Source organism: Pongo abelii, chromosome 18 (genome assembly GCF_028885655.2).
Source record: "Pongo abelii isolate AG06213 chromosome 18, NHGRI_mPonAbe1-v2.0_pri, whole genome shotgun sequence".
In the NCBI taxonomy this organism is placed as follows: Eukaryota; Metazoa; Chordata; class Mammalia; order Primates; family Hominidae; genus Pongo; species Pongo abelii.
The window spans coordinates 66,464,018-66,479,234 of NC_072003.2; the positions used below are offsets into that span (position 1 = coordinate 66,464,018).

Below are 15,217 nucleotides of genomic sequence, written 5' to 3' on the forward strand. Positions count from 1 at the left end.
CCAATAATACACTTTATGCACATTCTTTTATAAATTGCCTTGGTCAATTTTTGCTTTAAATCTTTTATAAATTGCTGTTTTAAGTTAAGGTTTTTTAAAAACGAAAAAAAATTATTCTGTGTTTTATAATTACAACTTTCCTCTTTAAGCAATAAAAAAGCCACAGATGTGGGGAATTACACAGACATCACAATCTCTACCACGCTGTGGTGTGCCCCATGCAGTCCCGCCCACTTAACAGCAATTTGTTTAATCCTGACAACAACCCTCACAATTAGTCATTGTTAGCTCTGTTTTACAGATGGGACAATTGAAGCTCAGAAAGGTCTTCTGGGACACATGGATGGTAAGAGACAAAGTGAGATTGGGGCCTACATCTTGGTTTTTTTGTTTTTTGAGATGGAGTCTGGTTCTGTCATCCAGGCTGGAGTGTAGTGGTGCGATCTCAACCTGCATCCTCCGCCCTCCCCCGGTTCAAATGATTCTCCTGCCTCAGCCTCCCAAGTTGCTGGGATTACAGGCATGTGCTACCACACCGAATTAATTTCTGTATTTTTAGTAGAGATGAGGTTTCACCATGTTAGGCAGGCTGATCTTGAACTCCTGACCTCAGGTGATCCACCACCTTGGCCTCCCAAAGTGCTGGGATTACAGGCGTGAGCCACGGCGCCTGGCCCGTTGGGTCCTACATCAGTCAGACTCAGAGATCAATGCTCTTTCCACAGCACGACTTCCTTCCCTTTGCTCAACCAAGATACATAGGAATGTTCTCAAGAAAATTCTACTAAAAGATTCAGGCAAATAACACCCAGGCTTTCTGAGAAAAGACTGATTCTCGGAAAAGATGATGCTGTACCAGGACTACCTGACTGAAAACTCTGCTAAGAGACTCAGGCAAGTAACACCCAGGCTTTCTGAGAAAAGGCTGATTCTCAGAAAAGATGATACTGTACCAGGACTACGTGGTTGACGTGGCTGCCCACTCAACATCCCCTGTGGCCCATGTGAGCATTAGATGGGGCACACATGTGTCCTGCGCAACTCATCATGGTACCTGGCCTGGCACGACTGCTTCCCATATGGGCTGAGTGAAAGGTTGTTGCTTCCCCAGGGACAGGTGGCAGGAGTAGAGCCAGAGGTTGGCAGAACTCCTCCTTGAGGCCCACACAGATGTGGCCAAGGAGCTGCATAGCTGAGTGGGGGAATCTATGTGTGGCTGGCCCCTAGGCCTAGCAGGTGGATTCACAATCTTGTCTGTCTTCCCCACTGCCCCCTTCCCCTGTCCTCCGCCCAACAGCTTGTCCTGTGCATTCTGAACTTTGTCCTGTGCCTTCTGAACTTTGTCAGATCCTGGGCAGCAAAACAAGCAGCTTCCTCACCTCCCACAGCCTAATATCCATACTCCTATTGATGTGGCCACAGCCTATAGGAGAACCTGGCAGAATGAGGCTGTGAGGATAGGCAGGCAGTCAACAGAGAGAGATGTGGTCCAGGCCAGGTGGAGCTGCTGGTAGTCCCCGCTTTCCTGGTCCTGCCCGCCCTGTCCTCCCATCCCTGCCCCTTTAAACCTCACACTGACTGAACCCTCAACTAATGTTCATTTTTTAAATATGAAAAATACCACTTTGAGAGGCTGAGTTAGGTGGATCACCTGAAGTTAGGAGTTCAAGATTATCCTGGCCAACATGGTAAACATGCTACTAAAAATAGAAAAATTAGCTGGCTGTGGTGGTGAGCACCTGAATACCCAGCTACTCAGGAGGCTGAGGCAGGAGAATCCCTTGAACTCAAGAGGTGGAGATTGCAGTGAGCCAAGATCATGCTATTGCACTCCGGCCTAGGCAACATGAGTGAAACTCCATCTCAAAAAATAAATACATAAATAAATATGGAAAATATGTGGCCGGGCATGTTGGCTCATGACTGTAATCCCGGCACTTTGGCAGGCCAAGGCGAGCAGATCACATGAGCTGACAAGTTTGAGACCAGCCTGGCCAACATGGTGAAACCCTGTCTCTACAAAAAATACAAAAATTAGCTGGGTCTGGTGGCATGCAGCTGTAATCCCAGCTGCTCAGGAGGCTGAGGTGGGAGAATCACCTGAGCCCAGGAGGCAGAGGTTGCAGTGAGCCGAGATCATGCCACCACGCTCTAGCCTGTGTGACAGAGTGAGATCTCATCTAAAAAAAAAAAAATTATATTTTTAAATGTGGAAAATACATAAAATTTTAAAAAGGAAATGAAAATCAAGGTAGCTTATGACCCTAGGCCAACCTCACAGATACCATTTTAGTATCAATCCTAACTGTCTGCTGTTATTTTAGATATCTTTGGAGTGTTTTTGATTGTTTTTTAAAGACTGGGTCTTGATCTGTTGCCCAGGCTGGATTGCTGGCATAATCATAGCTCACTGAAGCCTCCAACTCCTGGGCTCAAGTGATCCTCCTGCCTCAGCCTCCCACTTTGGAGTATTTTGATGTGTACGTTCCATGCCTAATCTGGTCGTATTCAATATGCAATTTCAAATTCTATCTTTTCCAAGTTGACCTGTGGCTGGGTGTGTTGACTCATGTCTGTAATCCCAGCACTTTGGCAGGCCAAAGTGGGCAGATCATGTGAGCCCACGAGTTTGAGACCAGCCTGGCCAACATGGTGAAACCCTGTCTCTACTAAAAATATAAAAATCAGCCAGGCATGGTGGCACACACCTATAGTCCCAGCTACTTGGGAGGCTGAGGCAGGAGAATTGCTTGAACCCAGGAGGCAGAGGCTACAGTGAGCCGAGATCGCACCACTGCACTCCATCCTGGGCAACAGAGCGAGACTCCGTCTCAAACAAACCAAAACCAGTACTTTTCTCAAGTACTGGTGACAACAGCTAACACAGTATACTGCATTTAAAGTATATTGACCTACATTAACCCATGAACCCTCACTACAACCCCGTGAGATACATCCTATTACTATACTAATTTTACAGATGGAGAAATTGAGGTTCAGAGAAGTTAAGTGATTTGCCCAAGGTCACAGAGCAACTAAGTGGCAGCAATGGGATTCAAACCTGGGCAAACCACCACACTAAGCCATCTGCTACTGTGCAATCTTGCAGAACATGCTACTAACTGACCCTGCAGCATATATTATATTCTGTAGATGTAACATCCTTTCTTCACCCATCCCCTCCATTTGTGTTCGGGTGAGGCCATTATCAACAAGGCTGTAGGACGCCAATCATGTAAACAATTGTGTGTGTGTGTGTGTTTTGGATGGTTTTCTGAACCAAATTTGTCAGTCAAAGGATGCAGGTGGGTTTCAGGCTCTTGTTCTACGTTGTTCAATGACTTTAGGAAGGACGGCATCATTCACACACCTGCCATCAGAAAACCAAGACACCTGCTTCACCAACTGCAAGGGTACCACGGGGGGGGACACTGGACACTGATGTGTCATCCCAGACCCCAGGAGGCAGTGGACTTGAATTCTACAAGCTACTTCAGCACATGAGAATTTTCTAGAAAATGGTCTGAGAACCATTTCCGCAACTCCTGGGCCCTTCAGCCATTCAAGGCTTGAAAGGGAGTTAAAAGTGGGTTTTGACCGGATGTGGTGGCTCACATCTGTAATCCCAGCACTTTGGGAGGCTGAGGCGGGTGGATCACTTGAGATCAGGCGTTCGAGACCAGACTGGCCAACATGGTGAAACCCCGTCTTTACTAAAAATACAAAAATTAGCCGGGGGTGGTGGCACAGGCCTGTAGTCCCAGCTACTTGGGAGGCTGAAGCAGGAGAATCGCTTGAACCCAGGAGGCAGAGGTTGCAGTGAGCCGAGATCGGACCACTGCACCCCAGCCTGGGTGACAGAGTGAGACCCTGTCTCAAAAATAAATAAATAGGCCGGGCATGGTGGCTCATGCCTGTAATCCCAACACTTTGGGAGGCCGAGGCAGGCGGATCAGGAGGTCAGAAGATCGAGACCATCCTGGCTAACACGATGAAACCCTGTCTCTACTAAAAATACAAAAAATTATCCGGGCGTGGTGGCACGTGCCCGTAGTCCCAGCTACTCAGGAGGCTGAGGCAACAGAATCGCTTGAAACCGGGAGGCGGAGCTTGCAGTGAGCCGAGGTGGCGCCACTGTACTCCAGCCTGGGCGACAGAGTGAGACTCTGTCTCAAAAAAATAAATAAATAATAAAAGTAGGTCTTGTTTTTGTTTTTTGTTTCAGGGCATTTTTGTTAGAGACAGAGTCTTACTCTGTCTTGACCGCCTGGGCTCAATTGATCCTCCTGCCTCAGCCTCCCAAGTAGCTGGATCTACAGGCATGTACCACCACATCTGGCTGACTTTTTAATTTTTTGTAAAGACAGGGTCTCACTATGTTGTCCAGGATGGTCTTGAACTCCTGGTCTTAAGCGGTCCTCCTTCCTTGGCCTCCCGAAGTGCTGGGATTACAGGCGTGAGCCACCACAAGTTAACATGTTATGCTGGGGAGGAGTTAGGGGAGAGATTTTCTTTGTAGAGAGCTGTTACCTCGCTGTGAGTTCTCGCCCCACTTCTTTCCCCTCAAGCCTGTGGGCATGAGACCATGGGGAGGATGAGTGGTGCTTTCCACCATAGGAGGCTCAGCCAGCCAGAGCCTGACTCCACCCTGCCATCATAAGTGGGGCAGAAGGGGCTGCAATGGGATGGGCCACACCTCTGCTGAGATGGGGCAAGGGATATTGGAGGTCTGCCCATGTAGACCCCACAGGATAAGTGGCAGAGGCAGGGGTGGGGGGTCATCTCGGGCCTTCATTAGAGGAGCACAGAGCCCAGGCAGCAATGATTGGGCAGTGAATGCCACATTCCTTGGGACTGAGGAAGGGTCACAAGGATGGGAACTGTGGGAGAGGAGTCCCAAATAAAGAGCATCTCCGAAGAACTCAGAAAATTCACTGTGAAAGAAGGAGGAGGCTTTAACCATCTGTCAGGCCTATAGAGCAAGAGGCTGTGGGCCAAGGGAGTTCTCTGTTCCCCTGCCTTTTCCCCTCCCCAGCACAGAAGCCCAACAGACCCTCTTTCACAAAGATGGGCCAGGACCCCAGACTTTGCGGGTACACAGAGAGAGGAAACATCTTACCTTTTTTTTTTCTTTGAGACGGAGTCTCACTCTTTCGCCCAGGCTGGAGTACAGTGGTGCCATCTCGGCTCACTGCAAGCTCCGCCTCCCGGTTTCAAGCGATTCTGTTGCCTCAGCCTCCTGAGTAGCTGGGACTACGGGCACGTGCCACCACGCCCGGATAATTTTTTGTATTTTTAGTAGAGACAGGGTTTCATCGTGTTAGCCAGGATGGTCTCGATCTTCTGACCTCGTGATCTGCCTGCCTCGGCCTCCCAAAGTGTTGGGATTACAGGCATGAGCCACCATGCCCGGCCTATTTATTTATTTTTGAGACAGGGTCTCACTGTGTCGCCCAGGCTGGAGTGCAGTGGCCCGATCTCGGCTCACTGCAACCTCTGCCTCCCAGGTTCAAGCCATCCTCCTGCCTCAGCCTCCTGAGTAGCTGGGACTACAGGCACACACTACCATGCCCGGCTAATTTTTGTATTCTTTGTTTTAGTAGAGATGGGGTTTCACCATGTTGGCCAGGCTGGTCTCGAACTCCTGACCTCAGATGATCCGCCCACCTCATCCTTCCAAAGTGCTGGTATTACAGGCATGAGCCACCACACCCAGCCCCATCTTACCTTTGACTGAAGATGGGACTGCTGTCTCCTTGCTTCCACCTCCAACACTTGCTCCTGTGGCTCCAAACTTCAAACAGGATCTTTCTTTGCCTGGCCCACTCCTCCTCATCCTTTACTTAGAAGATTAGATCTTTTCCAGGGAATCTTCCTTCCCACCACCCGGCCCTGGGCTCACTCCTCGGGTGCCCCTCCGGGCTCCCACATTATGGTTGCTTTCAGGTCTAGCTTCCCCATGTGGACTATGAACCTGTGAGGACAGCCAAGGGTCAGGATGTTCGAGGAAAGGCAGGCAAGAGGCTGGACAAGGCACTGGGGAGCAGGGAGGCCCAAGACTCTTAAATCCACAGACAGGAAGCCTTGGCTGAAGGGCCAAGTAACCAGGTGTTCTACTTCAATCTTGGCACCCACTGTATGCTTAGACCTTGACTCACACATGTTCAGCTTTAAGCCACTGCACAGATGAGCAAACGGGGCAGAGATTGCAGGCTGATCAGTTTGTCTGAAGAGCCAAGATCATCTAGCGTGACCTGTTGCCCAAGGCAGAGACAAGGCTGTGGGCTGGTCAGAAGCTGGTTACAATTCCTCCCGCCCCAGTACTTGCTGGCAGGGATTAAGAGCAGATAAAAGTGTGCTCACACACTGTAGACACGGCTACCATGCCATCCACAGTGTTGCCATCACTCCTGCCCACAGCAGGAGCTGGCTGGAGCATGAGGTGGATTCTGTGCTCGAGCCTCACCCTCTGCCTGATGGCGCAGACGGCCTTGGGTAAGACCCCCACCCCTTCCCGAGGGTGTCAGGCAAGATGGGCACAAGGGATGCAGGGACAGGCCCCAGTTCAACCTCTGCTGGGGACAGCAGGGCAGGAGCACTTAGACAAGGCCTGGGCAAATGGAGGGTAGGGTTTCAGGACACTAAACCATCTACCAGTTGGGAGTCTGGACAAGTCCTTTAGCCTCTCTGAACCTCAGGGCTTCTCTGCATTTCCTGCGTCCCGGCACCAGTGAAGGGGTCCGAGAACATGGCCACATCTTTCCTTCCTTCCCACCTTTTTCCTTCCTTCCATCCTTCTTTCCTTCTCCTAAGCAGGAGGCCTGTCTCTGCCCCCTCTCTGCTATATGAAACTCTTTACCACCTTCAAATTTCTCCCCAATATCTTTCTTTTTAAAATGAGTACTACACTTTTTACTGTGAAAACAATCTAATACATTAACAAAAGTTTAGTGAGGTATAAGATGTATACAGCAAGGTTCACACATCTTCACTGTATAATTATATCTATTATCCTAATTTTATATATATATATATATAAACCGTTATCCAGATCAAGATCTAGAACATTTCCAGTGGGTTAGGCATTGTAGCTCATGCCTATAATTCCAGCACTTTGAGAGGCTGAGGTGGGAGGATTACTTGAGCCCAGGAGTTTGAGACCAGCCTGGGCAAATAGTGAGAACTAGCCTGGGTAAATAGACTCTGTCTCTATTTTTTAAAAACTTTTTTTTAAAAAAAGGTTTTTAACTTACAGGGATATACCTGTAATCCCAGCACTTTGGGAGGCCGAGGCAGGTGGGTCACCTGAGGTCAGGAGTTTGAGACCAGCCTAACCAACATGAGCCACCGTGTCCAGTCTCTTTTCACCTTTTCATTGTGTATTTATCTATAGCTGTACTATTAGAATGTATACAATTTTAAGCCAAATGTGGTGGCTCATGCCTATAATCCCAGCATTTTGGGAGTCTGAGGTGGGGGGATTGCTTAAGCTCAGGAGTTCAAGACCAGCCTGGGCAACATAACTAGAGCCCATTTGAACAAAAAATTTAAAAATTAGCCAAGCATGGTGTGGTGCATGCCTGCAGTCCCAACTACTCGAAAGGCTGAAGTGAGAGGCTCACTTGAGTTTGGGAGGCGGAGGCTGCAGTGAGCTATGATCATGCCACTGCCTTCCAGCCTGGGCAACAGAGGGAGACCTTGTCTCAAAAAAAGAAAAAAAAAAAGGAAAGAAAAGAAAGAATGAATGAATAAACACAATTTTATACTCTGGGGTTTTTCTTTTTTTTTTTTTAATTTAAGTTATTACCAAAAGCAGTTTAAAGTTTGAGTCTATAGTTACATTGGCCTTGCTTGGTCCCCAGATATAAATGATGCTTCCAGTATTCACTATGGTATAGATAAATTTAGTTGAGAAAGGTCTTTGTTTTCATGTGTTTCTGACTATTTTCACAGGGGAGAGACCCAGAAGTGGAATTACTGAGTGAAGGCATGTGAACTTTTCTTTTTTTTTTTTTTGGTTGTTGTTTTGTTTTTGAGATGGAGTCTCATTCTGTCTCCCAGGCTGAAGCACAGTGATGCAATCTTGGCTCACTGCAACCTCCACCTCGTGGGTTCAAGCGATTCGCCTATCTCAGCCTCCTAAGTAGCTGGGATTACAGGCATGCACCACCACACCCAGCTAATTTTTGTATTTTTAGTAGAGACAGGGGTTCACCATGTTGGCCAGGATGGTCTCAAACTCCTGCCCTCCAGTGATCCACCTGCCCTGACCTCCCAAAGTGCTGGGATTACAGGCGTGAGCCACCACACCAGCTGGCATGTGAACTTTTCACGGCTTTTTACAGATTTTGCCAAATTATTTTCCCAAGACATTGTATCAGTTTATCCTCCACCAACAGTATATGTGAATGTCCTTTTCACTGTATCTTCACCAGAAATAGATGCCATCACTTTTAAATTTATTAGGTCTAAGTTGTAACTCCTGGTTTTAGTTAGCACTTTATGACCACCAGTAAGGTGGAATATTGTTTTCATGGGTGCTTACATGCTGCCTCTGGGTAGCACAGCTGGGATGGGGACCACTGCATGGCAGCTCCTGCTCAGGGGTCTAGAGCACTCTGCTACGTGGCTGGGTGCCCCTTGGAGGCTGGGGAGCCGACAGAAAAACATGGTTTAAGGCACTGCTCTGATGTAAGATACTTTTCTGTATGACCTCGGCCAACTTATATAACCCCTTTGAGCTTCAGCTTCCACATTTGTGTAGTTTTATAACAGTAAATTTTGCCCTATAAGGTTTTCAGAAAAATGAGGTGAGGCTGGGTGTGGTGGCTCATGCATGCCTGTACTCCCAGCACTTTGGGAGGCCAGAGTGGGAGGATCACTTGAGGCCAAGAGTTCAAGACCAGCCTGGGTAACAGTGAGACCCTGTCTCTACAAAAAAGAAAAAGAAAAAAAGAAAAAAATGAGGTGAGATAATTTAAAGTGTTTGGCACAGTGCCAGGCTATAATGAAGGCCCAGTAAATGATAGCTATTGGCTATTCCACCGTGAGTGGACCCTGGATTCAGGACAAATCCAGGTAATGGGTTAGACCTTGGCCTCCTGGCTGTGTCCTATGAGACCACAGGCTGGTCACGGCCCCCCTCTGGGTCTTTGGGCCTCCCCCAGCTCCTCCCAAGGCCAGTGGGGAAGCCCATGTGAAAGAGCTTTGTAAACTGCAAAGGCTGCACAAACGGGAGATTTGAGCTGGCCCTTGCCCCTGCTGGCCTGTCTCCATGCTTGAAGGGTCTCCATTGCAGTCACTTCTTTGTGCCCAGATATTGCTTATGTGAGACCTGTAGAGACCTGGGGGCGTGGGCACAGAGGCATTTTTGGCCACCTGCAGCTGGGAGTGTGAAGGTGTGCTCTACTGCATCAATTCCAAATCCTATTCCAAAAACCATTTGCATCAAAATCTGGGGAGGTTTGCAACCCTGAGATTCTCATCAGAGAGTGTGGGGTGGGGCCAAGGAATACATATTTTTGCAATGATCCTCCAGGTGATTCTGATGTACAGCCAGGTTCACTAATTACTTGGATCAGGTCTGCTTTCTGTCGCTTTACAGAATGAGCTCCATAGGACCAGAGCACAGAACAATTCAGTTTGGGTTTTTGTTGTTTGTTTTTTGGTTTTTTGTTTGTTTGTTTTGAGATGGAGTCTTGCTCTGTTGCCCAGGCTGGAGTACAGAGTGATCTCTGCTCACTGCAACCTCCTCCTTCCGGGCTCAAGAGATTCTCCAGCCTCAGCCTCCTGAGTAGCTGGGATTACAGGCTTGTGCCACTGTGCCTGGCTAATTATTATTATTATTATTTTTAGTAGAGATGGGGTTTCACCATGTTGGCCAGACCAGTCTTGAACTCCTGACCTCAGGTGATCCACCCGCCTCGGCCTCCCAAAGTGTTGGGATTATAGGCGTGAGCCACCGCGCCCAGCCCAATTCAGTTCTGATAAAAGGAGGAGGGGGAAGAAATAGAAAAGGGCACTTCAGGAAGGGACAGTGGATGTGAGGCTTCAACAACTCTTGGCAATAGGAGTGGGGCAGGATGACAGCCTGGAAGAGGAAGAAAAGAGTATCCACGGGAAGTTGGATTCAACTTGGCCTATTTCATGTCTATGCCAAGAGCTGGCTATGGTGTAAGTTTGCTTGCACTGTGTATGTGTGCTTGTGTGTGTGTGTAATAAGTATGCTGTAGATAGACTTGTTGTCACCTATGTACAACTACACTTGTATGCATATGTATGTATGTATATGGACATGCATTTTACTCTTCTGTTTCTGCATGTTTCTTGGAGTGTGTGTTTGTCTGTTTTGAGACAGAGTCTCACTTTGTCACCCAGGCTGGAGTGCAGTGGCACAATCTCAGCTCACTGCAACCTCTGCCTCCCGGGTTCAAGCGATTCTCCTGCCTCAGCCTTCGGAGTAGCTGGGATTACAGGTGCCTGCCACCAAACCTGGCTAATTTTTGTATTTTTAGTAGAGACAGGGGTTTCACCATGTTGGCCAGGCTGGTCTCGAACTCCTGACCTCAAGTGATCTGCCCACCTCGGCCTCCCAAAGTGCTGGGATTACAGGTGTGAGCCACTGCACCTGGCCTTTTTCTGCATGTTCCTTTGTAGATGAGCTGTGCTCACATGTACCTATATCATAAATTAGCATGTACGTGTGAGTATTAGATGCGAGTATGCATATGAGTAAGAATGCATATATGTGTGTGTGATTTCTTCCCAGAAACATGCTGGGCTAATGTTAACAACAAGAACAGAGGTGTAGGCTGGGCGCGGTGGCTCATGCCTGTAATCCCAGCACTTTGGGAGGCCGAGGTGGGCAGATCACTTGAGGCTGGAGTGCAGTGGCACGATCTCGGCTCACTGCAAGCTCCACCTGCCAGGTTCATGCCATTCTCCTGCCTCAGCCTCCTGAGTAGCTGGGACTACAGGCACCCGCCACCACGCCCGGCTAATTTTTTGTATTTTTAGTAGAGACAGGCTTTCACCATGTTAGCCAGAATGGTCTTGATCTCCTGAACTCGTGATCCACCCGCCTCAGCCTCCTGAAGTTCTGCGATTACAGGCGTGAGCCACCGCACCCAGCCGACATGAACTTTTATGTGCTTACCAATAGGGATTTGAAATGTTAAATGAGGTCGGGCGCGGTGGCTCACGCCTGTAATCCCAGCACTTTGGGAGGCCAAGGCGGGCGGATCACGAGGTCAGGAGATCGAGACCATCCTGGCTAGTATGGTGAAACCCCATCTCTACTAAAAATACAAAATTAGCCAGGCATGATGGTACATGCCTCTAATCCCAGCTACTCGGGAGACTGAGGCAGGAGAATGGCTTGAACACGGGAGGCAGAGGTTGTGGTGAGCCAAGATCGCACCATTGTACTCCAGCCTGGGCAAAAACAGCGAAACTCCGCCTCAAAAAAAAAAAAAAAATTAGCCAGGCGTGGTGCTGTGTGCCTGTAGTACCAGCTACTCAGGCAGCTGAAGCAGGAGAATCACTTGAACCTGGAAGGTGGAGGTTGCAGTGAGCCAAGACTGGGCTATTGCACTCCAGCCTGGGCGATAGAGCAAGACCCCGTCTAAAAAATAAATAAATAAATGAGGGCCAGGTGTGGTGGCTCACATCTGTAATCCCAGCACTTTGGGAGGCCGAGGCGGGCAGATCACAAGGTCAGGAGATCGAGATCATCCTGGCTAGCATGGTGAAACCCCGCCTCTACTAAAAATACATAAAATTAGCCGGGTGTGGTGGCGGGCGCCTGTGGTCCCAGCTGCTCTGGAGGTTGAGGAAGGAGAATGGCGTGAACCTGGGAGGCGGAGCTTGCAGTGAGCCCAGATCGGCCACTGCACTCCAGCCTGGGCGACAGAGCAAGACTCCATCTCAAAAAATAAATAAATAAATAAATATAAATAAATAAATAAATGAAACGTTAAATGAGAAAAAATTCTGAGAGAAGCACAAGAAAAAGTGGACAGACACACAATGGTTATGATCAATTGTTATGAAAAGCAGCCACTGCTTCCCATGACAGATGGGCCAGGGTCCCATTTGTGGCTGAGTGGCTGCGCAGGGGTGACCCTTTTCCCTTCTCTTCCCAGGTGCCTTGGTCCCATTTGTGGCTGAGTGGCTGATCCAGGGTCCCATTTGTGGCTGGGTGGCTGAGCAGAGGTGACCCTTTTCCCTTGTCTTCCCAGGTGCCTTGAACACCAAGAAGCCTCAAGTGGTCACCAAATATGGAACCCTGCAAGGAAAACAGATGCATGTGGGGAAGACACTCATCCAAGTCTTTTTAGGAGTCCCCTTCTCCAGACCTCCTCTAGGTGTCCTCAGGTTTGCACCTCCAGAACCCCCGGAGCCCTGGAAAGGAATCAGAGATGCTACCACCTACCCGCCTGGGTAAGAGTCAGAGGCCTGTCCACTGGGAGGGGGCAGTGGGCCTATGCCGGCATCTGGGTGGGGCTTTGCACAGCTCACTGAGAAGAACTCACTGTGTGATCACAGGCCGGCCTGGGGCCCATTCTGGGCCTCAGTTTTCAGACCCATATCATGAGCAAACTGGTCCCGATGGTGTTTAAGTCACTGACAGTGCTGTTGTTGGTTTTTGTTTTTGTTTTTGTTTTTGTTTTTTTTAGATGGAGTCTCGCTCTGTTGCCAGGCTGGAGTGCAGTGGCACGATCTCGGCTCACTGCAACCTCCGCCGCCCGGGTTCAAGCGAGTCTCCTGCCTCAGCCTCTGAGTACCTGGGACTACAGGTGCGTGCCACCACGCACAGCTAATTTTTGTATTTTTAGTAGAGACAGGGTTTCATTATGTTGGCCAGGATCGTCTCGATGTCTTGACCTCATGATCCACCTGCCTCGGCCTCCCAAAGTGCTGAGATTACAGGCATGAGCCACCACGCCTAGCCTTGTTGTTGGTTTCTTAGAGGAGAGCTCCAGGCAAGGGGGAGGCTGTCACTGACCGTGCTCCAGCACCTGCTGGGGAGCTCTGTTTTCCTAAATGTGTCTGAGGGGCAGTGTTCACTCTCACATCACCCCCCTGACCCCGTCCGGAGCTCTTCCCTCTCTCTGGGGGCTGAGCCCTGAGTCACAGAAGCATAATTGGAACAATGACTGCCCTTTGAAGCACTGGGCTTGGCGATTTACCCAGAACAAGTGTATTTACTGTTTATTCAGACTATTGAGTAATCCACTGTCCAGAACATTCTGTGGCAATCATTAACAATGCTCAGCATCAATTGGTTAAAGCACAGGGTTTAGAAAAATGTCTGAGAACCTGGGTATCAGCTGATATAAAAAAGATACAAATACCACCCCAGGTGTCCAGCTGTTAAAAACAGGTTGTTGGCTGGGCACAGTGGCTCACACTTGTAATCCCAGAATTTTGGTAGGCCAAGGCAGGAGGACTACTTGAACTCAGGAGTTTAAGACCAGCCTGGGTAGCATGGCAAGACCCCATATCTACAGAAAATTTTTAAAAATAGCTGGGGGTGGTGGTGAGCACCTGTGGTCCCAGTTACTCTAAAGGCTGGGGTGGGAAGATCACTTGATCAAAGCCCAAGGGGTCACGGTTGTAGTAAGCCATGAGTGCACCACTGACTGCACTCCAGCCTGAGCCACAGAGTGAGACCCTGTCTCAAAAAAAAAAAAAAAAAAAAAAAAAAAAAAAAAAAAAAGCAGGTTGTCCACTGTTAGAACATGACTAGCAGTTACTAAAATACCAGGGTGTTCATTGTCAGAACATTGGCTGTCACTGATAAGATCCCAGTTATCCTGAACATTCTGTGACTTATTTGGAATCCCAAAGATCAGGTGACAGACCATGGGATGGCCACTGTTAGAACCCTGGAGATCAGGGATTTAGAGGTTAGGGTGTTCACTGTATGGAAGTCTGGGCATCAGTTATTAGAAACTGACCATGAGCTGTCAGAATGATGGCTGTTTGGAAACAGAGTGTCAGGTGTAAGAATTTGTGGATTGCTCAGAATAGCCCATGGGGTGGTGGTTGGGGTGGGCAGCAGGAGAGGAGGATGTTTCAAAGATAGTAGTTTCTGCCTGGGTAGTTACGGGGGAGATGGAAGGAAGGTATCAGACTCCATATTTATTTTGAAAGTAAAATTGACAGGATTTGCTGGAGAATTGGATATAAGCCACAAGGAAAGAAGAGGAATCACTGATAATGACTAGTTTTTGGCCACAGCAGACAAGGAAATAGGGGTACCATTTATCAAAATGAGGAAAACTGGAGCAAGAGCAAGTTTGGGCAAAATAGGAATTCATTTTGAGCCAGGAGCAGTGGCTCATGCCTGTAATCCCAGCACTTTGGGAGGCTGAGGCAGGAAATCACTTGAGCTCAGGAGTTTGCGACCAGCTTGAGCAATGTAGTGAGACCCTGTCTCTACAAGAAATTTAAAAAATTAGCTGGGCGCAGTGCCATGGTCCTAGCTACTTGGGAGGCTGAGGTAAGAGGATCGCTTGGGCTTGGGAGGTTGAGGCTGCAGTGAGCTGTGATCATGCCACTCACACTTAGCCTGAGAGACAGAGTGAGACACTATCTAAAACACACACACACACACACACACACACACACACACAGAAAGTTCCTTTTGGGGCCTGTTAAATTTGACGTGCTGACAGACGTTCCATGTGGAGGGGCGGTAAGGTGGCTGGAGAGAGGAGACAGAAGGCAAACTGATCATCAGCACATCAGTGGTGTGAAGCCCCTGGGCCTGGATGATGGGAGAAAGGATGGTCAGAAAAAAAAAAAAAAACTGAGGGTTGAGGACGGGCACTCTCATGCTTAGGCCTGGAGAGAAGGAGGAACCACCAATGAGGTGGCAGGAAAATCAGGAGCGCAGGGTGTTACAGAAGCCCAGAGAAGGAAAGCTGTTTAAGAAAGATAATCTGGCTAGGCGCGGTGGCTCTCACCTGTAATCCCAACACTTTGGGAGGTTGAGGTGGGAGGATCCCTTGAGGCTAGGAGTTCCAGACCAACCTGGGCAACATAGTGAGACCCTGTCTCTACAAAAAATTTAAAAATTATCCAGTGTGATGGTGCGTGCTTGTAGTCCTAGCTACTTGGGAGGTTAAGGATCACTTGAGCCCAGGAAGTCAAGGCTGCAGTGAATTATGATCATGTCACTGCATTGCTGCCTGGGTGACCCTGTCTCTAA

General features: G+C 48.7%; 1 protein-coding gene across 1 annotated transcript in view; it reads left to right on the top strand.

Moving 5' to 3' along the window:
- Positions 1-15,217, top strand: part of CES4A (carboxylesterase 4A) — a 32,915-nt gene that overhangs the window by 6,486 nt on the left and 11,212 nt on the right. The window contains 1 exon segment of the mRNA XM_054534422.1: positions 12,240-12,441. Coding sequence (XP_054390397.1) covers positions 12,240-12,441 — 202 coding nt within the window.